This window comes from Pygocentrus nattereri, chromosome 4 (assembly GCF_015220715.1).
Source record: "Pygocentrus nattereri isolate fPygNat1 chromosome 4, fPygNat1.pri, whole genome shotgun sequence".
In the NCBI taxonomy this organism is placed as follows: Eukaryota; Metazoa; Chordata; class Actinopteri; order Characiformes; family Serrasalmidae; genus Pygocentrus; species Pygocentrus nattereri.
In genome coordinates, this window is record NC_051214.1 from 46082963 (window position 1) to 46109309 (window position 26347).

At 42.7% G+C, this 26347-nt stretch overlaps 1 protein-coding gene across 3 annotated transcripts in view; it reads right to left on the minus strand.

Moving 5' to 3' along the window:
• Positions 1 to 1520: 1520 nt before the first annotated feature.
• The window catches only part of tmem121ab (transmembrane protein 121Ab), a 95918-nt gene continuing 71091 nt past the window's right edge, over positions 1521 to 26347 (minus strand). For all 3 annotated transcript variants that reach the window (XM_037537550.1, XM_037537549.1, XM_017695627.2), the window contains one exon: positions 1521 to 5583. In XM_037537550.1, coding sequence (XP_037393447.1) covers positions 3547 to 4500 — 954 coding nt within the window. In that variant the 5' untranslated portion in view covers positions 4501 to 5583 and the 3' untranslated portion in view covers positions 1521 to 3546. The remainder of the gene's footprint in view (positions 5584 to 26347) is intronic.

Genomic DNA, 26347 nt, shown 5'->3' on the forward strand with positions numbered 1-26347 from the left:
ATCATGCTTTGATTTACAAGAAAAAAAAATCACTCAAGGCCTTCTGGAAGTTCACGGAATATACGTAACAGTTTAACGTTATCAGAACACAAAAAAGTGCAATCGGTTACAGTCGTAGTACGAAAGACAGCAACGAGATTACAGGTACATTCAAATACAAACTTCTTGTCTTTCACTGAAATTTGCTGTTTTAATGAGAAGAAATGTTCCATGAGTCGTGTAGATTTGAAGAGCTTTTAATTTGGTGGGAGGGGGGAGGCGGTGCTGCTGCTAGGAGATCATTCTGAAGACCTCCCCACTCAGGAGCAGTCTGCAGTGTTTTATTCAACTGAGATCTACAGTGTTTTCCTCAAGATAAGCGAACCAGACGTTTAACTTGGTTTTCCTATATACTGGATCATTCTACACTGAGAGCTCGTTCCCTGTGTTTTAGCCTCAGGCTTTTTGGCCTTCGTGTACAGATTTCCATTTATTTATTTAATTTATTTATTTTCCTGTTCAAATCGCTAAATGTCTAAACCCAGACATATTATACTGTTATACAAATTTGTAATCTGTCATTTTTATATTTTTAATATTTTCACATTGTACACGCTTAAAAATGGTTCATGGATGTTGTTAAGGTGGATGGCTAAGTTTATTTGGATGTGTTTGTTTTTGAATGGAATGTCCATGTAGAACCGTGAACACTCAAAGAACCCTCTGCATGATTGGCTCAATGCATTGTCGCATAGTTCTTCAGACTGATGGAGAGTGTGTTCTATATGGGCCTATGTAGAACCTTTTTGAAAGGGGTCCTCACCAAAAACGGTTCTTCATTTGTTACAAGCTTGACATCGCAAGAGTAGAGGAGCTGTTTTTAGTTCTATACAGAACCCTATTCAGGTTCTATATAGAATTATCTACAGCACATTCTCCCTCAAACAGAAGGACCATTTAATGATGCAAAGAACACTTTATTCATGTAAAGGGTTCTTTGAGTGTTCATAGTTCAGTTTAGAATCATTTTCTTTACTCAAGAACCCTTGAAGAACCGTCTTTTTAAGAGTGTAGGTTTGGCCGTTCAGCTAAAAGTAAGGTCAGGGACTGTTTCTTCACCTATAATCTTTCATTCTGTTTCATTAAACATTTTTGTGTTTGATGTGTGTTAAGTTAAATTCTGGTTTAAAAAGGCTTGTTGAAATCGTTTTTCTCTTTTCGTTATTTAATTAATTAATATTAATTTTTAAGATCCAAAAGTAATGGAAAGTAATCCAATTACATTACTTTAACAAAATAATACTTTGGATTAGGTTAGAATGACATTTTTAACAGGTAATCATTAATCTGTAACAGAATATTTTTAAAGTAACACCCCCCCCAACCCCTACCCACCCCCCCCCCCACCCCGTAGCCCTGACACTGTTTCAGTCCAACCACTCTTCAGTTGTTGTTAGGAATGGAAAACGGCGGCAGCGGCTCTATACCAGACCTCCTCACTGAAAAACATATTCAAGGCAAACATGTCTGTGTACGGCTTAAAATAAAATATATGGAGCATAATTTAGACCCTAAGGTCATCCTAGGACCCGCTGGAGGAAATATGTCTCCAGGTTGGCCTGGGAGTGGCTCAGCGTTCCCCCAGGATGAGCTGAAGGAAGTTGCAGGGGACGACCACGACCCTAGCTGGAGCAAATGGTTTAGAAAAATGAACGAATGAATGATGAATATCATTAATGAGCTTCAGATCTCTGTGTTTAATCTAGAAGGGCCAAAAAATGTTCATGCCCACACCACAGCATAGCGCTAACACACTATTAGACATCATGTTGTAAGAAATGCTACAGACAGTAAATAAGCTTTAATTTGACTTGACCCAGAACAAAGAGATTTGACATGTTTGGTCCAAACTGGAGACCTAATTCTAATAGTCACAGTTCACACTGCATCCTACAGTGTCTGGGATAACCTAAATATGGATGCAGCTTTGAAATAGTGCTGTGTAACACACAGAAGCTGTTTGCAGTCGTTTGTCTTTCTAGTCCTGCCAGTTTGTAGTTCATCATTAATGAATTATGTTCACCAGGTTAGGCTAGATCCCTGCTTTTTCTGAACCCACTTCACATAAATATGGTCTGTGCATCAGCCCCTGCTCTAGGTAGTTCAGTTACCCAAAAGCACCTGTCATAAAATATTCCTGCTACTGCTGATGATGACCCTGCTGAGAGAGACACAATTCATTTCCTGATGATTTATGAATGGGTCCCTTGGAAAGCTAGGAAAGGTTAGCTCATGATGTGGCTACAGGTAATTTATTCTGTTTGCTATTTTCTTTCTTTCTGTCTTTCCCCCTACAATATTTTTTCCAGCCACGGTTTAATCAAACATGTGCAACGTTTACCTTATTTAGCCTGCTTTGACAGTAGCCATTTGAAGTGAGGACAAGATGACAGCTGCTTTCACAATATCCTCCAGTGGATTTCCTCTTAGAGCCTAATTACTAACCATTGTCATAGAGTACCTGCCAACTAAAGAAAGAACTGCGTATCTTTAGACTCTATCAATCACTTAAACACAAGGATTAAGTGCTCTTTTTTATTAAACACCCTCCAACATAAATGTAAAAAGCACACTGGCACATATAATAATAATAATAATAATAATAATAATAATAATAATAATAATAATAATAATAATTTCTGGTTTACTTACGTCAAATAAAATCTGCAAGTGCATTCACTGACTTCAAGGCTTTTTGTGAGGGAATGTACAGCAAGATATATCATAATGTTTTAACTGTCCAACCCCCCCGCCCCCCCGATTAAGATCCTATAATCTCCTATAATCCCTCTTTTATATTTTTCTCATTAATAAATCCACATACTGGCCCACTTACACTCCTGTATGTACAAGTGTATGTGCGTACATAAACATACACTGCAGTACTTTGATTCAGCTGAGAAGACAGTGCTGATTTTGGAGTCTTCCTCCAACATTTGGTCATACACACTGACAAAAATGGACATTCAGAATTGTTGCAGCACAAACGACTAGCTCTCTGCTTCCATCGTAGACCTCCCCAAAGTCCATCCACCTCTGCGGAGCTAATTTAGAGAGCTGCTAATATCTTCTGGTGAGTCAGGTAGGCAGCGAAAGGAAAAGCAGCATTAGAAAAAACATGTTCCCAAAAGTTCTTGAAAGGAAACATGTCAAGCTGCTGTCACTCAGCCGTTACTGAGATAAATGTATTCACTCTGGCAAAACATGGCACCCTCAGTCAGTAAAAAAAAAGTCTTTCTTTGAATCTTTGATGTTTTTTTTCAACGTCTGTAGGAGGTGCTCATGTATATGTGTTTCAAAGTTTTAGTTTATTCCCCCTTTCCTTCATTTATTATTAGTCCAAAACTGGAACGAGTAAATCCTCAAAAAAGATACAAGCAAGTCCCACAACACACAATCATTCAGTTAAAACCCACTACTAGCAAATGCCAAGTCCCTCATGCATTCCTCAGATCTGATAGTGACTGGTAGAACTGTCAGGATGGAGCCTTGACGAATTACTACAGGTCATGTGTCAATAATCTCTTGCACTGGTGTAGGTTCATGTGGAAGGCTTGTTGCGTTTGGTAGAGCCTGCCCATGTCCCACCGAGTTCTGCTGGATTTCCATGGGAATACCAGTTGTGTTCTCTCGTGCCGCCGGAAATTCCCGGCACTGTTTACGGTACTCCAGGAAGGTACATGCCTTGGTGGCTATCGCCACCACGTTCTTGCCGACGAAGATAGTAGAGACGCGGCTGTCCTGAAAGAGCACCATGTTGACTCCACGTATCAGGATGGTAACCACGTTGATGGTGACCAGGCTGAGCATGGGGTACAGCATCATCTTCTGGGGTGATACGTGTTCTCCTTGCACACTGATCTCACTCAGTGATACACAAGGAAGGATCAGCAGAAGTATGTAGCAGTAGAAGAACATTAGTCCTTCTGCCCAAATGGGTAACCCTGTTCGCTGGGGTTCCCAAAGGTTTGCCTGGATGTCGAGAAGGTCCAGCAAGTCCAGGGCCACCCAGAAGAGCCTTCCCCTCATATCCTCTTTCTTCCTAAATGTCCGAACGTATTCCATGCTGTCCAGTGCCACCAGGACTAGGTAGAGTCCCGGGACGCAAACAGACAGGAGCAAAGTCAAAGCCTTCCGCGCCACAGTTTCAAGACTCTTGCGGTCCGCCTTGCAATTTTGAAAGACGAAGTAGAGCTTGATTTCCAGTACAAAGATGTAGAGGAACCAAAGGATCATGGCATAGCCGCGGCGGGCCGTCCGAACTTCGGCCCCAACCCAGACGGCTACATAGCGGAGGACTATGAGGAAACACACGTCCCCAACTAGGACGATGATGCAGACCCCAATCTTTCGTGGGCCCTGATTCTGTTCCACCAGGTAAGCGTCCATGAAGGCCATGCTGGTCATGATGACAATAGTGGTAAGACAGACGTGTCGTTTGTCCGGTGGTGGCAACACCATGGCTAGTGCCACCACCTCTAGCACCAAAGTCACTGTTACGTCAGCCTTAGCCTTTGGAGTCCGGTTTCAATTACTTTCCCCAGCTCCTTTTACTGTGTTTTGCTTGCCTGTGGGCTCTCTCCTTTTGTGCAAAAGCTGTTTCCCATTTCTACAAGGCTGAAATACGTTATGGTAAATTGAGAGACTGCTTTTATATGTCTAATCCTTGTGAGCGAGCATGACTATGAGAGTCATTTGTCTTTCTTGCCAGGCAGAGGACAGAGGCAAATGGATTCTTTTTTTCTTGCTGTAGCTACTGTAATTCTGGTAAGGGAAATGTAAGTCCTAGATTACAACAGACCAAGACATTTAACATTTTTTTGTGTTGCAATGCAGTCTTTGTTTCTTGAAGAGATGCAGTAATTCCAGTTTGAAGCAGTACAAAATGGATTTTGAGTTCAGGCAGAGGCTGGAGCCGAACTGTTTTGCAATGGAAATGGGAGTCTGAGAGAGGAAGGCAAAGCTGGGTTTTGGCAGGTGATTCCTCTCTGGCTCACTGAATGGAAGAGGCTATCTGCTCATTACTCACTGAGGTTCCATTGATCCTGCTAGACTACTGAGACTGCAAGCCAACCACGCCTTTGCATTTATGGATAAAATGCCATGATTTTCCTGCATCCGGAGTACATGCTGAGAGCGAGGGGAAATCCGTAGTGGGCACACAGATCGAGTGTGGTTTTCAGATTATAAATGGCTGGCTGTGTCAAACGAGAAGGGAGTCGAGAGCTTGTGCGTGTAAGAAAGATGTCTGCTGAGTCAGTTGCTTGAGTTATCAGACCGTTTCCAGGAAAAATAACGGGACCGTTCAGGCTGTAGGTCCAGCAAAAATGACCGAGCAGTCTTTGAATGTCGATGTATATTAAGTCCAGGGACTTCTATGTGAAGGATAGGGCAGCAGTGGACAATTGACTTTGTACAGCAGCCATTCATCACCCAGACATCGATACAGCAGCTTCAAGGGCCAGAGTTCATCCATGGCACCCACATGGGGAGGCTGTCTCGCTGGGCTTCACTCGCATCCTCACCCCCCTCGCCTGACTTGGCCTGGAAGAGAGAGAGAGAGAGGGGAGAAAGAAGCATGTCAGCACAAAGCTGTTACTCACGGCTCATTGCCAAAGATCTACACTGCGTCAGGGTCATTCTGCTGGATCCCAACCTGAAATCAAAACTGGCCATGTTAGTTCATGTCTCTGGTCATATTAAGCGTTACCGTATTATCAAAAAATTATTTCATGTGGTAACAAGTAAATGAACTAATTTCAACCTAAATAAATACTTTGTATGATTAGAAAATGTGTTTGTGTGTTAAATCTGTAGTAATTCATTTACGGCATTTGGCAGACGCTCTTATTCAGAGGAACTTGCAGTTTGATCATTTTACAAAGGTAGGTGAAGGTGGTGTTGGGAGTCTTGCCCAAGGACTCTTATTGGTATAGTATTGGGTGTTTACCCAGGTAAGGATTGGACCCCAGTCTATAGCGTAGAAGGCAGAGGTGTTAACCACTACACTAACCAACCACACTAATTCCAAAGTATTTCGTCGTGTAGGTCATTACCAAGGAAGCAAACTCAAACATTTGCTCTTACGTTCAACCTTTTCCATGTAAATGGGTCCTCGCATAACTCTGATGTTAAAGCTACTGTTTTGCTGAGTGACTGTTGTTAAAAGTAGTCAAAGATGTCAGCTAGTGTTTGTAGATTTATTCTGCTAATCAGCTTCATCAATTGATTCAAAATGGTTAGTGATGTTAGGTAGGAAGGCTGGGGTTTACAGTAACCCATTCAGAGTATTCAGAGTAACCAAAACCACGTCTTGTGGACAATCTATAAAGTCTCAACCAGCAGTCTCTTGAACACGGGAGGAGATGCTCCATGCATACAGTTCAAATGGATAAGGAGGGCTCTTGAAATGAACTTTGGCACAATTCGTTTGGAAAGTTTAAAAGCTTTGCAGTTTTGAAAGAATCAGATCATATTTTAATATCAAGGCACTAACAAGAACCACTAGTTACTTGACAATAAAGCCTTTAAGACAAAAAAAAAGTTTTATATCAGTAGTGAGAACTCCATATAATTTTTACAACATTGGAGAAAAATAGGGCTCCCTACCTCCAAAATTGCTGTTCCCAAGTAAAGAAACTTATAAAACAGAGGCCTAATTAAGAATGCCAGATGTCTGTTTTATATGCTCTCACATGAGATTCAGTACAATCAAAAGTCCCTGTGTAGGTAGAGGCACTGTACTGTATACACTGGCTGTTGCAGGGCTCATTAAGACTTTCCTCCATTTTCTGTGTAGCAATAACACAAAGACTTAGCCTGAAAGGAGAAGCTGAATATTTGATGCTGACTGTTTGATTATGAATATTGTGCATGGGCTGTGGGACTCGGTAAATGTTACAACTATTCAAAGCTAAAGGAAACGTAGCTCATCTTCAAGGCTTCAAATATTTTTAGTTATTGACCTTTGGCAGCTGAGAGTCTTTTCTAATCTTTATATTGAGTGTCTTAATGCAATTTCGCCTGGCGCTCATTCAAGAGTTTTCAAGAAGAAATTTTACATGTGAGAGTTTTCTTCCGGAGAAAAGTTCTTTTTCGTGACACACTTTTGAAAAGCTACTTTATTGGAAGTCTTCCAACTTGTGCTCCCACACAGTCGTTTACGCTTATAGTTAAAATGAGGTGTGTGCAGAAAAAAAAGGCCCGCAGTCTCCAGAGCACTCATGCATGCCAATACAGTGGCATTAATTATAGCCTGCTTAGCAGGTGGATGGACAAAAAAAAAAAAACATGCAAAAGCATAGCTCTGGAAGATTATAATACTTTCTGCATATTTTTACAGCTATGAAACAGTCATGCTAGGACTAAGACATTGAAAGGGTGCAAAATTTGTCATAATGTTTGAGTGTTTTTGTCAGAAACGTTTTAAAATCAGTTTTCAATTGCAAAATTTTCTACCCTTGGCTTGCAGTACAGAACTTTCTTTCCGAACTCCCAGACAGATATCTAGCTGAAAATGCAAATGCGTAATTACCTCCCAAACCACCTGAAGCTCTGAATGCTTTACTTTCATGAAATGAATCAACAGGGGGCATTTATAGAAATACTCCCCAAATCATTTAAAACTTTATACATGTACACTACCATTCAAAAGATTGTAATCACTTGTCATATTAAACTGGCTTGACAAACTACTGTGGCATCATGTCAAAGAAGACTCAGGAGAGGCCATAATTTCTGCTCAAAAATATTCTTTATTTAGAAGAAGGCAGAAATGCCACTTGAAAAGCAAATGACTACAGAGCAAGGTCACTCCTAGCTGTGCTCTTTCTCTTAATGATCACATAACTATAATAAAGCACAATAAACATACACACCCAACCGACGAATCACAGCACAAACAACAGCAACAGTTGCCAACATGGGAGGGGGTAGGAGGTTGCACTAAAAGACTCCTCTGCAATCAAAGTACATGGCAGCCACCACATGGATCGGATGTATGGTTTTAATACTGGGCTTGTTCAACACTACTTTTCCAATAGGAAACGAATGGCAGAAGTTCAGTACTTTCAAATCTAGCTGCCACAAATGATGCCATAAAATAAAAGCTTCTTTCTCTGCTAAACACATAATAGCAACCACTATGGATACCACAGCAATGGCCTAGCAAAATGATAGCAACCAACTGGGAACAGAGTAGCAACAACCAAGGAACACCTTAGCAACCACCTAGGATACAATAGCATTGGCCTAGCAACACCTTAGAAACCACCAGAGATAGCATAGCAATGGGCAGGCAAAACCTTAGCAATGATCTGGCGTAGTACAGCAACAGCCTAGCAACACCTTAGCAACTACCTGGTATACAATGCATCAGTCTAACGACACCTCAACACTACTTAGCATACCATAGCAACAGTCTGGTAACACCTTAGCAACCACCTGGTATACCATAGAATCAGCCTCGCAGCACATTAGCAACCACATAGGATACCATAGCAACAGCCTAGCAACACCTTAGCAACCACCTGGTATACCATAGCATCAACCTAGCAGCATCTTAGCAACTACTTGGTATACCATAGCAACAGCCTGGCAACACCTTAGCAACCACCTGGTATGCTATAGGATCAGCCACACAGCACATGAGCAACCACCTAGAATATCATAGCATCAGCCTAGCAGCACATTAGCAACTACCTGGGATACCAAAGCATCAGCTAACAGCATGTTGGCAACCACATAGGATACCATAGCGTTAGCCAAGCAGCAACTTAGCAACCAACTGATGACCACCAAGCAATGCAGTAGTGACACAGCATCAAAATTGATAACACGGATCATCGAAACTTTCTTACAGTTTACAGCTTCCTAGAAATAATTCAAAACATATAGAATATTAACACCATATTACAAGCACTGTATATGCATCTGCAAGAAAATGTTTATATTTTTAAAAATAGTGATTCCAAACTGTAGTATACAAGCTAGAATCTCAGGCATTTCCTGTATCATATCTGAGAGATACTACATTCATTAAAGCATCAAAAGGCACCATAAAAAAGTAACTAGAACTCTCTCCGCACCTAGAAAGCCTTAAATTCTGCTCATTTGCACGGATCAAATTAATTCATGCTGCTAGGTCCCTGACTTTAATCACTCAAGCCGCAAATGCATCGAACCTCGCTCAAAGCCCACCAGGACTGACCCTTTTAATATTCAAACAATATCCTGTTGGAGTTGGTCTGACAGCCAGGGTCTCCAGGCATCTAATCAACGCATCGAACTGACATTTGCAAACATTTAACACAAATAATGAAGACTAGACACAACACACAGCCACGCTCACTGGGCCCAATCAATAAATCCCTGAAACCCCCCAGTAGCTAAATAAGACATTTTTACGCCGTTTAAATTTCATGTCAGATTCTATCTTTGTCTTGGAGAAGAGAGACTGTATCCTATTCATACAAACATCATACTGGATTTGCAGTAGTCTTTAACTCATTATTAAGTTTCTACTCGTAAATACAAGAGTGCAAGAATGAAAAAGATCAAAAGTACTGTTTTGAAAACTTGCAGAATTGGGAGCTTGCACTAGATTAAAGATTTAATGGTTGGTGATAAAAATCTAAGGATACAAATGTTATTTTAATGTCAAATTCAAAGTGAAAATGCAGCAGAAACACATTTCCAAACCAAAAAATACCCAGAGGTTCCTCCCGTAAAATCAGGCTGTACCCACCCCTGCCTATCCCTAACGTATACATAGACAGACGGCCCCCTTCCTTGACATCACAGGTAACTTACATGGACATGGAATGGCAGGGAATTGTGGTGGGTTGGCACATATTTAATTTGAATATTTAATTACATCTTTGTTTAAACAAGTGCCATGTTTTCAGAAATGATCCAAGTGGGTTTAGTAGACCTGTCAAAATTTAAATTAATGAGATACAACAAATTTTTCTGCACTACACAAACCCCCTCAACCCCCCAACCCCCCCCCCCCCCCCACACCCTGTAGCGCCCCCTTTTGCCCCATTTTAGTTTGAGAGGCGCTAGTCCGAGGGGAGGTAACTGCACTGCAGCAGTTCCTGAACAAGTAAGCATACAAGTAAATTTCATGTGCTTGCTTTAAATGCTAATTAACAACCAAACCTCCCTATAACAACTCGATGCGATGACAGTATTCAGAGATTGGGTTACTTAATAACAGGAGTAAATGAAAAGGCAGAGTTAATTAATTTCCCTCTGCCTATAGGGGTTAAAAGTGCTAACTGTGTATAATGGCTTATTTGAGCTTTACAGTGTGTGCGCTGTCAGCTGTACAGCAGAGGAGGGACGTTTTCCGTCGTGTGTGACTCGTAGTCTTATTAACAGTGAGTGGAGGAAGCAGATGGGCAACTTAAATCTCATTTCTGCGCCTGTCAACTCAGTCATGTCAGAACATGGTCGGAAACAAATTAATGAAACATAGAGTAATACAGAGCATCGCATGAGTAGAGTGACAGCAGCCCACACGCAACTATTGAGCTATTGAAATGTCATTTAACGGCTAAAGTTTGTATTGAGTGTTTCTTCTATTATGAAACAGGCCAAAATATGATGCTGGCTGCCTTTGACGACGTACAGACATGTTATTGATGTAAGTGGCAGGCTAACATTTGGTTCTGTTAGGTTTTTATATAGTATGTGCTCAGATTTTGTCCAGAATAAATTTATTTTTAAATGTAAATATTATTACTGTTTAAAGAAAAGCTTGTACCTCTAAAAGAGTAAATTTTCAGAAGAAGGCAAAAACTTTACCCTTAATGTAAGTTAAATCTGCACTGCATTCTTTCCCATTCTTGCTTGATGTACAGCTTCAGCTGCTCAACAGTCCGGGGGTCTCTGCTGTCGTATTTTGTGCTTCATAATGCTCCACACGTTTTCAATGGGAGACCAGTCTGGACTGCAGGCAGGCCAGTCTAGTACCCGCACTCTTTTACTACGAAGCCACGCTGTTGTAACACGTGCAGAATGTGGCTCGGCATCGTCTTGCTGAAATAAGCAGGACGTCCCTGAAAAAGACGTTGCTTGGATGGCAGCAGATGTTGCTCCAAAACCTGTATGTACCTTTCAGCATTAATGGGGCCTTCACAGATGGGCAAGTTACCCCTGCCATGGGCACTAACACCCCCCCACACCATCAGAGATGCTGGCTTTTGAACTTTGCGCTGAAAACAATCCAGACAGTCCTTTTCCTCTTTGGCCCGGAGGACATGACTTCCATGATTTCCAAAAACAATTTGAATGTGGACTCGTCAGACCACAGGACACTTTTCCACTCTGCGTCAGTCCATCTCAGATGAGCTCGGCCCAGAGAAGCCGGCAGCGTTTCTGGGTGGTGTTGATATCTGGCTTCGCTTTGTATGGCAGAGTTTTAACTTGCACTTGTAGATGGAGCGACGAACTGAGTTCACTGACAGTGGTTTTCTGAAGTGTTCCTGAGCCCATGTGGGAATATCCGTTACAGAATGATGTGGGTTTTTAATGCAGCGCCGCCTGAGGGATCGAAGGTCACGGGCATTCAATGTTGGTTTTCTGCCTTGCCACTTACTTGCAGAGATTTCTCCAGATACTCTGAATCTTTTAATGATACCTATCTATCTATCTATCTATCTATCTATCTATCTATCTATCTATCTATCTATCTATCTATCTATCTATCTATCTATCTAATGATAAATCAAATCAAATTTATTTGTATAGAGCTTTTTACAGCTGATCTTGGCACAAAGCAGTTTCACAGAATTCCAGTACAAAATACAAAATGCCCAGAGAATGTTTCGTTTGGGTCTGTAATGTCATATTTAAGTTAAATAAAAATCACACATTAAACAATAGTAATTCTCCACAAGGGAATTATTATATTTAGGTAAAAAAAAAATTCTGTCCACTTTGATATTCTTGTGCTCATGCTACTTTGCTTGCACTCAAAGATGCAAATAACAGGCTACTTGATTGCTAATAGCGCCCCCTTGTGGTGAATGTGAAGTTGTGAGAGGAAAATAAATGAAATGATTTTTACAAAATGAACATGCAAGCCTTTTAAATGCCGTTTCTGTTTTTTTTTTTTTTCTTTTATATTTATACTTTTTAAAAGCATTTTATGTAGTTTGAATATCACTGTCAAAAAAAAAAAACAAACAAAAAAACAAATATAATTTATACCTTATAATTTAGAGAATAAGGTAACATTCTGGTAAAAAATGCATATAAAGGTCTCAGCTTTGGAACATTTTGCTTTAGAACAAAATGTGATGTGCAGCAATAAAAAACGACTTTAGTTCATTGATGCTACTCCAGCCCTGCACGTGTTTGATGACATCATGCTTGCACAACAACTCTGGTAGCTCCAAATAGTCTCCAGCCCGACCTGAAAAAAAATATTGCAGATTCTAACCAATAATTTATAGCCTTTATTCCGAAGCCACCAGAAATTTTCATGTATATTACATACCTTCCATGAACCTCTCCTAGCAGAGCTAACAATTCAGATAATTTCTTTTTATATAGAATAATAATTTCACAAATTGATTGCAAGGGAGTAAAAACACGTCCCGCTTTCTTTTTTCTTTGCTGCGCTGCTGAAATTTAGGCGAGTGATCATTCATATTTCTCACACACCTGTTGAAGGAAAAAAGGAGGCACAAGCTGACAGTCGGAGAATAATTGATGTTTCTGTTTGTTTTCTATTGTTTCTCTTTTCACTCAGGCCATTCAGAGAGGAGACAAAAGCGTTTTTTTATCTCGACTCAAGGGCACTGCTTAGCCGCCGAATTCTTTGGCAGTGTGTACTTTTCACACTCTTTTTCTTTCCTTTGGACAAGTAAAGTCCCTCAGAGAGGTTGAATACAAAACCCACATCCAGCCCGCGGCAAAGATCAGCTTTAAAACGGGAAGCAGCCCTGCTGTGCTTTGCGTTCTGCTGGAATCTCAAATACAGCGAGGTCTCCAAAAGCGTTCAGAGACAGCAAGGGATTGGATGAGAAGCAGGTGTTTGCCGGCAGGGACACCTGCTTTCACCTGTTGTTTTCGTGTTTTCTCAGGGTCGTTTATATCTCCATTCTTTTTTCGCTATTAGCCACCTGCTTTTTCTCATTTGAAAGGAATCGTTTGGCGCACCATCAAATCTCTTACCGTCAATGTAGCTGATCAGCCAAGACTAGACAAACAAAACAAAGCAGAGCCAAAATTCAGGCTTCAGCATGGCTGCTTTTATTGTGTTTAGCTATGTGACATCCTTTAGTCCATGTTTATAGATAGCAGGATGTCATACGGTGTCAGAAGATACATAAGCAAGTTTATTTGGCCTTGTTCACAACTGGTATTAACATCAGAATCAGAATCACTTTACTTCTCAGAGTAAGGAATTTATCTTGGTGAGCACATACATAAACTATATGGACAAAAGCATTGGGACACCTACACATTACACCAACGGGAGCTTTTATGACATTCCATTCTAAATTGGCTTCTCTTTGCAGCTATAACAGCTTCCACTCTTCTGGGAAGCTTCCTGCATGATTTTGAAGGGTGTCTGTGGAAATTTTTGCCCATTCATCCAGAAGAGCATTTGTGAGGTCAGACACTGATCTCCATTCTAGTTCTTCCCATAGGTGTTTGATGGGGTTGAGGTCAGGGCTCTGTGAGGGCCAGGAGTTCTTCCACACCAAACTCACCCAGTCATGTCTTTATGGACCTTGCTTTGTGCACCGGATCTTCCCCAAAATGTTCCTACAAATTTAGAAGCGTACAGTTGTCCAAAATGTTTTGCTATACTGAAGCATTAAGATTTCCCTTCACTGGAAGTAAGAGGTCTAGGCCAGCCCCTGAAAAACAACCATAGCATTATCCCTCCTCCACCAAACTTTACAGTTAACACAATGCAGTCAGGCAAGTAATGTTCTCCTGGCATTCACCAAACCCAGGCTTGTCCATCAGACTGTCAGATAGAGAAGTGTGATTCATCACTCCAGAGAATATGTTTCCATTGCTCCAGAGTTCAGTGTTGGCATGTTTTATACGACTCCCCTTTGATGCTTGTCATGGTGCATTTCAATCTTAGGCTGCATGTAGCTGCTCGGCCATGGATACCCATTTCCCGAAGCTCCTGATGCACTGTTCTTTTCCTGATGTTGCTTCCAGAGGCATTTTCAAACTCTTTAGTGAATGATTGTGGATAGGCACTGTGCATTTCAGCACTTGGTGGCCCCACTCTGTGAGTTTGGGTGGTCTACTGCTTCATGGCTCAGTTGTTATTGCTTCCATTTCACAGCAATAGCACTTACAGTTGACAGGGGCAAATGTAGCAGGACAGAAATTTCCCAAACTGACTTATAGCAGTGGTGGCATCCTATGACAGTGCCATGTTTAATGTCACTGAGCTCATCAGTATGATTCATTTTATTGTTAGTATTTGTCCATCGAGACTGAAAGGCTATTTTATCCACCTGTTTGCAAAGGGTGTCGCTGAGACATCTGCACTCAACAATTAGGGTGTCTCATAACATTTGTCCATATATGATATGTTATGTAACATACTAAACCAGACAAGAACATCAGCAGTTTGACTTCCTTTTGTAGGTAGAGTAATCAACATTGGGTATGAAGCCCACCATGGTAGGGTTGTCTGCAAACTTCAGGATCTTCACAGCTGCTTCCATGGGGATGCAATCATTGGTGTGATGACTGAAGAGAAGGGGTGAAAACAAAGACCTGTAGTACTCTGGTACTAAGGAGTTTAATAGGGATGCTTTGTGATCCATTCAGTCGAACCACCTTCAGAAGTGGGATGCATGAGTCCACACAATGATGCATCCCAGATAGCAACGAAAGACCATCTAATCAACTGCACTTCCACATCTGCAAAAAATGAAAACAAACAAATCTGACGGAACCAAATTCATCATTTCTGCCTGCAAAGTGTTGCCTTACGATTACATAAACAATTGTGTTGAACGTTAAGCCAATGTTAAGTAAATCCGCAAAGCAGTTATCCATTTTTTAAATAACTGCTTGGTAGAACATGCAGGTGCATCGACAAGCAAAATCCCAAAGCCACCCAGAAGTTTCAAATCCATATTGTTAAACAGAGCCTTGAACAATGATTAAACTCATCCAACGCAGATTAATCGACTGATTAGCCGATTGCTGTAGCTCATTTGCATGCTAACTGCACAGCTCGCATATGTATCACATCTTAATTTGACTGTTATTAATTAATCCTAGTGAGAACTCATTTCCAAATGGAACGCTAATACAGTCTGTCGTGACTCATTATTAATATAAGCCATTTAAATAGTCCTTCAGTGGAGGAATGATGATGATATCCCCTCTCGGTTTCCATTTGAAATGGAATTCAGAGTGAGATGAACTTTGACAATGATGGATAAGAGTTAATCCAGTACGTCTTCGAGCTTGGCGGGTTGTCTTCGCCTGCAGGAGCCCGCTGCTGCAGTGCTTTACATATCAATGATGTTAAAGTGGTGAAACGTGTCACCTCGCTTTCTTTGATACTCCACAGGGGGTCCAGCGCAATGCTTATATGCGGAACCCATAAGTGCAATGTGACTCTGATGCTCAGTCAAAGAAAGTTTGGCTTAAAGTGAACAGCAAGTTATGACTTTACCCGAGAAGTCAGGGAGCTAATGCATGAAAGTTCTCCAGTTCATGTTTACTCCTGGACCCTGAATTCATGTTGTGGTGCCCAAATAAGATGTTTTTCTCCAAGGAAAAAAGTGTTTTTTTTTTTTTTTAATCTCCACTATCACATCCATTTGCAAAAACGTTCCAAAGCAGATACATTTTATCCGGAAGTTCTTTAGCAGTAAAAATACACAAAATGTTACTGTAGCACACCTTGTGGTACCCCAGGCTCAGAAAGGATGCTGGAGGCAAGCTTCATGGTTGCAGCAGCCATTTCACTTTATTTGCTTTCCAAACTACCAGAAACAAATGTAATACTATGTAAAACCAATACCCACGCTGGCCACTTTTCAGTGCCCTTTAAAGCTGGACAGTCCTTTTCTCCAAGTTAAGCTTTTCAGCTCTTTAGTCTTCAGTCTCTCGTTGCCGCGACTCATCCTTCTCTCTCTCTCTGTTCCCTCTCTGCTCTTTTTAAAAGGTGCTCACGCTGTCAACCAGATCAGCCTCAGCTGGCTCTCATTTAGGGCAGCACCTGAGTTGAGAGGGAACAAGAGCTCGTTCCTCCACTTCCCTGTCAAAGCCCCCGCTCCACAGCTCGGCCCCCTGGGCAGCAGAATTCTAGACTTGTGTCCTGCCTTCGTGCGTCTTGTGGTCATCATCATCGTCACCTCTCTGGTGGCTGGCATCCTCCTCCCTCCGTCAATTGTGTCCCTTGGCGCAGTGTTCAGGATTTGGGCTCTGCCTTCCCGCTGGCTCTGGGTACATGGCACAGTTACATGCATGCTACAAGCAAGCTAATAGTTCAGCACACTGAAATGACTTTGAATGAAAGCAAGACTACCATGAAGCTTCCCAACACTTACATACCAACACTAGCTATTCATATTGTAGGCTGCTACTGCTTAAAGCCTAATTCATTCCTAATTCGACTAGAAAGTCCTACAAACATTCCCTTTTCCAGACAGAAAAATAGCCGCATCAGTCACTCTGCTCAAACAAAACATAATTTATAGAGGTCCACGGCATATTTGTTTATCCTCAACAGCATTCTGACTTGGAAATCTGTTTGCAGCACAGAATGTATAAGTAATATTTCGTGATAAATTATTAAATATATTCATTTTTGTAAATGGCATTTTTAAGTTAGTATATGGTTTCAAGTTTAATTTTAATTGACTTTCATGCTTATTTCAATTTATTTTGCTGCATGAAATGCAGGGTCTATTCTCTGAAAACCACACCACTTCAGTCTAGCAGTCCTAAGCCTCTAAACAACTACATTTAACAAAGCCTGCTGGTTTGTTTGGGCTATTTTGGTGAGGCTGTCAGTCTTATAGGTCAATTCAATGTGTAGCAGTATTAGCTCACATGTGGCAGTGTTCGTTTTTCAGCTCCAGAACAACCTTGTCTTTTAGACAATCCATTATGTGAGGAAAAATGTATGTAGCACAAAATGTCTTGGCTTTGAAACACTTTTGCCGTGGGAGTATTTTTTTATGTGAAAGCAACAATTTTGCAAACCACCTTTCATTTTTTCCATTGAGAAAACTAGATTATACCCCGAGAGATGCCAACCACATGCTGACCACAAAATGGTGACTTCAGAGGTCTACTGAGTACTGCTGAAAAAAACCAAAACAAAACACCAAAATGCACTTAATGAAATACTATTGATTAGTCAAGACGTGTTTGGTGTCCAAAATTTGCCATTTTAGTTTTGCACTGGAGCTACAAGGCTAATGTAGCTAACACGTGACTAATTGCAGACCTAAATCATCACACACACTTGCCTCAAACAATGTACAGTTGCTAATTAATCTCAAACTGTCACGATTGGCCCTTCCCAGTCCTGTCCATGTGCTTGTGTTTACCTCCCAGTCCTGTCCATGTGCTTTTGTTTTGTTTCTTCCCGGTCCTGCCCCCTTGTTTTCAGAGCCTGTTTCTGATTGAAACTACCTGTGTCTTGTTAACCCTCGTTATCCCTGTTGCATTTAAGCCATGTCTTTTCTCCTGTGAGTTTGCTGGTCTTTGTATTGTATTCTCGTGCTGTTTGGTCTGTTTTGTTATTTGTTTCTTCCGGCCTCCGTTGTTTGTTCTTCATGCGTTTCTTTTGTTAGGTCTGTTCCCCGTTCAATCCGTGTTGGCTCTGGACTGTTTTGACCCTGACTCTGGATTTGCCCCTAATAAATCTCGCTTCTCTCAGCATGTGTGTCCAACTCATCATCGCTCCCCAACGTTACACAAACTTGCTTACATGTTTAACATTGCATGACACACTGTTGCCTATAAGCACAAACAAAAGCTTGTCACATTGTTAAAACAATAGCAGCAGCCATATTGAAGCCTGAATTTTGTCTGTACTTTGTCATTTTTGAAGAAAAAAAAAAAGGTCACTTCAAAATATCCCAGATTTCAATGAATTTACTGTAAATTACTCTACATTAAAAGAGAATATCCATTTCAATTGTAACATTTATACATTAACAGTAAATTTATAAGGCGTTAACACAGTCATTCTGAGTGGTTTAGTGTTAAATCAGAATCGTTTACACTGGTGGTGACAGGAGTCAGTTGTATCAAAAATCTCCCTCTTTTACATCCCTTATTCCATTAAATGATCATGAATACATGGCTTGATGACTGAAGCATTGTTTTACAATAGTTTTGAGATAAGTGCCTAAAACATCCATCCATCCATCCTTCCATCCATCCTTCCATCCATCCATCCATCCATCCATCCATCCATCCATCCATCCATCCATCCATCCATCCATCCATCCATCCATTATCTTCTGCTTCTCCAGGGTTTGGGTCACGGGGGCAGCATCCTAAGACATGAGGCCCAGACCTCCCTTTCCCCAGCCACTTCCACTAGCTCTCCAAAGAGGGATTCCGAGGCACTCCCAGGCCAGCTGGGCGATATAGTCACGCCAGCGTGTCCTGGATCTTCCCCAGGGTCTCCTCCCAGGAGGCGTCCTGGAGGCATCCTAACCAGATGCCCGAACCACCTCAGGTGGCTCCTCTCAACGTGAAGATGCAGCGGCTCTACTCCAAGTCCCTCCTGGATGACCGAACTTCTCACCCTATCTCAAAGGGAGAGTCCAGACACCCTGCGGAGGAAACTCATTTCGGCCGCTTGTATTCGCAATCTTACCTTGCCTTATGGCTCAGCTCTTTCTTTACCATAACAGACCGGTAAAGAGCCCGCATCACTGCTGACCCAGCACCAATCCGCCTGTCAATCTCCCGTTCTCTTGTACCATCACTCGTGAACAAGACCCCGAGATACTTAAACTCCTCCACTTGAGGCAAGAGCCTATCCCCGACCCAGAGAGGGCTCTCCGCCCTTTTCTGCCTGAGAACCATGGTCTTGGATTTAGAGGTACTGATTCTCATCCCAGCCGCTTCACACTCGGCTGTAAACCGATCCAGCAAAAGCTGAAGTTCGCGGCCTGATGTCCCCAATAGGACCACATCATCTGCAAACAGCAGCGATGTGACCCTGAGGTCACCAAACTGGACACCCTCCATCCCCTGACTGCGCCAAGAAATGCCCACGCAATGTTGAAAAGGCGTGTCAGCCAAGACAGCCCCACAACATCCAGAGCCTTGAAACACTCAGGGCGGATCTCATCCACCCCTTGAGTGATCAGTTGACTGCTCAGCTCCTCTCTTTACCCGACTGTACAAAACACATGGCCGCAAGTCCAATGACACGACTACAAAGTCAATCATTGAACTGCGGCCTAGGGTGTCCTGGTGCCATGTGCACTTATGGACATCCTTGTGTTCAAACATGGTGTTTGTGAAGGACTTTGTCTGACCTGTCACCTAGGACCAGTTTGCCATGGGAGACCCTACCAGGAGCTTTTGCTCCAGACAACATAGCTCCTAGGATCATTCAAGCATGCAAACCCCTCCACCACGATAAGGTGGTGATCCATGGAGAGGAGTGCCTAAAACATATTTTCAAAAGTACAAGTGACATGCAGAACAATGTAATAGCCCATAAAGAAAACAATCTTTATCACTATTTTACCATCATCAACACTCCATTCACTGGTTGTATTGGATAGTGAATAAAATGGATGCATTTGTGTTGTAGACATGGTGACCCCTGGTTCCTATCACCACCCGCCGTGTCTTCACTCTGAGTACTCTGACCAATTCGAGTCTCTACAATGAACCATTTCACAACCAACCACTCTGAATGGCTCTGTTTACATCTCAGCGACGGCAGTGGAATCCACCCACACGCACTTATGCAGCATGTCATGATATCACAATGTAATTAATTTTCATTTCTTCAGTAAACAAAAGGAACAAACTGGCAGCAGTGAATAACAGCGTTGTAGTGCCTGAGTCTGGCCTTGAGACCATAAACTAGCAGTTTCTGTCTCAATCTCACTTGGACCCAATCTTGTCTCGGTCTCGAGGTAAATTTGGCTCAGACATTGTTGTAGAGACCAGCCAAGTCCCATGCTTATTCCTGAGGGAAGTGGAAGCTAAATTATTATAGAACATCAACAAAACCAGAGTAAAACAGTCCTTTATCTGCATGCAGGCATCATGGATGAACCTTTTGGACATGCACTCAACTACTAAAGCTCCACACAAATAACCACAAAAGCTTTAGGTTGTTTTCATGTCACTGACCTAATGAGAAGGCTGATTTTAGCAGAGAGAAAAGCTGTAAACAGTGTTCTGGCTCAGTTCAACAGGTTTGGATACACATTCAATACATTTAGTCTCAGAGTGATGGTGGAAATTGATGGGTTTCAAAGCTTTATTTGAAAGGACCCTTGGGCAGACAGAGCTGTAGCCCAGAGCTGTGCTCACTGCTGGAGTGCCTTCATTTATGTTTTGTTTGCACTGAAAATATAAACTATTTTTACAGCAGAATCAATGAGATGGTTTTTTAAAATGTTTTTTTATTTGTGACAATAATCAACAATATTTGACATATTTTAAATGATGTTTGGTTAACTGTCTATACTGTAGTGGAACTGATGGCCAACATCCCTCTAGCCGTACCACAATGGCCCAATGGGAGGATGCGGCGCACAGATTAAAAACCACTGCTGTATATGTTTAAATAAAATCTGTCAGTTGAGGATCTAATTGATTTTTTCATTATGGCTGAACCATTTTAAAAACCATTTTTAAAATATTTTTGACTCTAATGGTCTTGACCACAACACTAGTGAATAAGGATCTGGTTTCTGTTAACTACTTTGTGCTTGTGAATACCATAATAATGCCAAAAAGAGCCACTGCTCCTCCACGTTGAGAGAAGCCAGTTGAGGTGGTGCGGGCATCTGGTAAGGATGGCCTCTGGACGCCTCCCTAGGGAGGTGTTCCAGACATGTCCTACGGGGAGGAGACCCCGGGGAAGACCCAGGAGACGTTGGAGGGATTATATCTCTCGACTGTCTTGGGACAGTCTCGGCATCCCTCCGGAAGAGCTGGAGGAGGTGGCAGAGGAGAGGGAGGCCTGGGCCTCTTTGCGTAGGCTGCTGCCCCCGCGACTTGGATAAGCAGTGGAGGATGGATGGATGGATGGAATACCATAATACACTAAGTCATTTGTCAGCAGTCTGCTATAGCACTAATAGCTAACTGAAGCACCTAGTCAGTACATTATGTGCTGAATCGTGATGATTGTATTACTCAGACAGTTCTACTGCATGTCTTCCTCTCTGTAGCTGTTAGTAAAGCTGTTGGGCTGTGTTTGATGTACCTGCTTAAAATACACCTCGTATGAGGTTTAATTAAGTGTTGCTGTCACTGCCAGTCTGTCTGCTGATGACTTTACTGTGGGTGTGCTGTCTGCTTTGTCAGGGACTTCTGCTGCATTGTCTTCATTACTTCAAAACGGTTTCCATATGTTACCCTGGCATGGAGCCACGGCTGCTAATACAGCAGGTGCGTCCTGCGTCCTTTTGTGTTTGGGCCAGCAGGCGACGCTTTGTCTGACCGACTCTCTTAATTGACTTACACTCCAGTACACAGGCCGAACATATTCTGAGGTAAACATATGGACACATTTATACAACATTACAGCAGTTTAGTTCTGACTGCAGAGTCTGACGTTCTAGCCTTGCTGTCATATCTGACAATAGCATGGTTTTTTCACCATACCTGCATCATTCCACTGACCGCTGACCAGGGCTGGCTATAGCCTTTTGGGGGCCTTAAGCAGGATTTGTTTTGTGGTGCTCATCTTGCTACATGAACATCAGCCCCAGAAGAAATCTGATGGGCCCCTTAAGTCCCCCCCATTCATTCACCAACACCAAGCACACTGTGATTGCTATGCAAAGCAAACTAATCACCTTTCATTGAAATGGACTGGTAAATGAATGGTAAATATGGAGCCTATCCCAGCAGTCTTCAGGCAAAAGGCAGGATACACCCTGGACAGGTTGCCAGTCCATTGCAGGGCAGACAGAGAGACACAGACAGTCACTCACACACTTCGGGGCAATTTAGCATGTCCAATTGACCTGACTGCATGTCTTTGGACTGTGGGAGGAAACCCACGCAGACACGGGGAGAACATGCAAACTCCACACAGAGAGGACCCTGATCACCCGGCCGGGGAATCGAACCCAAGCCCTCCTTGGTGTGAGGCAACAGCACTACCCACAACGCCACCCAGATTTGTGTAATAAAATTTTAGGCCTGTTGGCAGATCCTGGCATCGTAACGGGCTGAAATGTGCCGAAGTGTGCCGAACTTATTTTCACTTAGAATATCAACCAAATGCAACAGTACATTAAAATTTCAAATATTTTTTTTCTCTTGCAAAGTTACTGTTTTGAAGATTCATAAAAATGGTTTGATAAGGCTGATAAATAACAAAATGCCTCAGTAGTGCCACCTTAAAACAATATTAGGAATTGAGTATGTTATTATTGCAACCCCATTTCCAAAAAAGTTGGGACACTATGTAAATAAAACAATAGAAACAAAATGCCATTATGTGCAAAGTATTAAATCCCTGGATTTTATTGAAAATAGCTGGGCCCCATCAAAGACAACCTTTCAAATGTTGAAACTGAGAAATTTTATTGTTTTTTGAAAAATATATGCCCATTTGATGCCAACAACATGTTCCAAAAATGTAGGACAAGAACAACAAAAGGCTGTTAAAGTTGTGTAATGCTACAAAAACACCTGGTATTTGATTGGCAACAGGTCAGTAACATGATTGGGTATAAGAGGCTGAGTCTTTCAGAAGTTATGAGGAGGAGGAGTTCACCACTCTGTGGAAGACTGCATGATCAAATAGTGCAACAATAGTGCAATTTCAACATAAAATAGCAAAGATCTTATGCTTTTCCTTGTCTATGGTACATGAAATTAAAAGATTCTGGAGAAATCTCTGTACGTAAGGGACCAGACCAAGAACCAGTAATTGTTGGCTGTGATCTCTGAGCCCTCAGACGGCACTGGATTAAAAACAGACATGACTCTGTAGTGAAAATCACTGCATGGGCTCAGGAACACTTCTGAACACCACTGTCTGTGAAAACAGTTCATCGCTGCATCCACCAATGCAACTCTAAAACACAAAAAAGAAGCTGTACATAAACAGGATCCAGAAACGCTACCACCTTCTCTTGGCCTGAGTTCTTTTAAAATGGAGTGGAAAAGTGTCTTGTGGCCTGATGAATCAACATTTGAATTTTTTGGGGGAAATCATGGACACTGTGTCCTCTGGACTAAAGGCCACTCATGTTGTCATGAGTGTACAGTTCAAGTGCCAGTATTCATGATGGTATAGTTGTGCATTAGTGCACATGGCATGGGTGACATGCACATCTGTGAAGGCACTATTAATGCTGAATGATATATGCATGTTTTGGCAACATATGCTGCCATCCAGATGACGTCTTTTTCAAGGAAAGCCTTGCTTATTTCAGCAAGACAATGTCAAACTACATTCTGCATGTATTAAAACAGCACGGCTCTCTATTACAAAAGTCCAGGTGCTAAACTGACCTGCCTGCCATCCAGACCTGCCACCACTGATAACATTTGGCGCCTCATGAAATGAAAAATACAACAAAGGGGACCCCAAACTGATGAGCAGCTGAAATCCTATATCAAACATTTCACTTTTATAACTACAGCAGTTGGTCTCCTCAGTTTGCAAACACTTACAGAGTGTTTTTAAAACAAGAGGTGATGAAACACAGTGGTAAACATGCCCCCCCATCCCAACTGTTTTGGAAGGTGTCTGTTTTGGAATCAAATTCAAAATGGGTATATTAAAAAAAAAAAAAATACAATTTCTCAGTTTCAACATTTGATGTGTTGCCTTTGCATTGTTTTTCTTTAAAAGTGTGGTTTACATGATCTGCACATCATCGCATTCTGTTTTTACATACATACTGCACAGCGTCCCAAGTTTTTTGAAAATGGAGTTACTCTACATTTCACAAATATTCAGTTGGATACCCATTTGTGTGTCATCTAGAATGGTGCTATACTCCTGAAAGCAGAAATTATTCTAATCATAGATGTCTTTTTTTAAAGAATTATTTTAGAGCATAGTTTTGAAATCTATTATTAGTGTGTTCCATTCTGAAGGCAGCTGCCTCACTAGTCACTGCCTTTAAAGGCAGCTCTCTTATTGGGCAGCATTTTAACCAAAAAGTAACCTTAGTAGGCGTCGCATTCGGGACAGCGCTTCAGAGCCATCATACGTCATAACGTTCACTGCGCTGTTCACGTTTTACCTGTTTACTCGCAGTCGCTTGTTAATTTACACTCCCCTCTGACTAGAGGTGGATCATCTCAGTGTAAAAGGACCAGCTCTGAATCTGCAGCAGCTGTTTTCCTGCACTGACACTGCTGTGGAAATTTGTGTATGAAGAACAGGCTGATTTAAGGAGTCTATTTATCATCATATACTCCACTAGGCAGCCCAGATAAATACAGATAATCGTGACTATTAGTTTACTTCACTTCATTCTGTCCTCATCCACCTTAATGAACCTGCTTTATTTCTAACACAGAAAGGATAAACAGTAACAGTCAGCTGTTTTTGGTCATTCAGCGCAGTTTTCTCCCTGTGACCGCTCCTCTTCCTCAGCCCCTCAGACAGCCGCTCCTCTTCCTCAGCCCCTCAGACAGCCGCTCCTCTTCCTCAGCCCCTCAGACAGCCGCTCCTCTTCCTCAGCCCCTCAGATAGCCGCTCCTCTTCCTCAGCGCCTCAGATAGTCGCTCCTTTCCTCAGCGCCTCAGACAACCACTCCTCTTCCTCAGCCCCTCAGACAGCCGCTCCTCTTCCTCAGCCCCTCAGACAGCCGCTCCTCTTCCTCAGCCCCTCAGACAGCCGCTCTTCTTCCTCTGCCCCTCAGACAGCCGCTCCTCTTCCTCAGCGCCTCAGTCAGCTGCTCCTCTTCCTCAGCCCCTCAGACAGCCGCTCCTCTTCCTCAGCCCCTCAGACAGCCGCTCCTCTTCCTCAGCCCCTCAGACAGCCTCTCCTCTTCCTCTGCGCCTCAGACAGCCGCTCCTCTTCCTCAGCCCCTCATACAGCCTCTCCTCTTCCTCAGCCCCTCATACAGCCGCTCCTCTTCCTCAGTGCCTCAGACAGCCGCTCCTCTTCCTCAGTCCCTCATACAGCCGCTCCTCTTCCTCAGTGCCTCAGACAGCCGCTCCTCTTCCTCAGCCCCTCATACAGCCGCTCCTCTTCCTCAGCCCCTCATACAGCCGCTCCTCTTCCTCAGTGCCTCAGACAGCCGCTCCTCTTCCTCAGCCCCTCATACAGCCGCTCCTCTTCCTCAGCCCCTCATACAGCCGCTCCTCTTCCTCAGTGCCTCAGACAGCCGCTCCTCTTCCTCAGCACCTCAGACAGCCGCTCCTCTTCCTCAGCCCCTCATACAGCCGCTCCTCTTCCTCAGTGCCTCAGACAGCCGCTCCTCTTCCTCAGCCAATCAGACAGCCGCTCCTCTTCCTCAGCCCCTCATACAGCCGCTCCTCTTCCTCAGTGCCTCAGACAGCCGCTCCTCTTCCTCAGCCCCTCATACAGCCACTCCTCTTCCTCAGCCCCTCATACAGCCGCTCCTCTTCCTCAGCCCCTTATACAGTCGCTCCTCTTCCTCAGCGCTTCAGATAGCCGCTCCTCTTCCTCAGCGCCTCAGACAGCCTCTCCTCTTTCTCAGCCACCTCAGACAGCCGCTCCTCTTCCTCAGCGCTTCAGACAGCTGCTCATCTTTCTACCTTAGAAGGCAGCTGCCTTAGCTGCCTTCCGACTGGAACGCACCCAATTATGTCTCTAATAGTCACAGATTGACGTAGCATATATTCTGCATCAGTTATTTAATGTTCTAGAAGTACTAACCACACCCATCATATTCTCAGAAAAGCACTGCCTATTGCTCGTTATCAGCTGCTTTCACCCTCCTGCATGCGAGCCAGAGCCTGATTGGTTGGACACAGAACTAAAGGCATCAAATTTGGAATTCAGCAAAGTGACAACTTCCTTCTCGAACTTGGCGTGTTTCTTCATGATGGCTGAGATATTAAAATATGGCTTTGCTGCCAGTGGCAGTGGTGACAATGAAAAAGAATCCGATAAGAATGACGACTGAAAGCAAAAGCA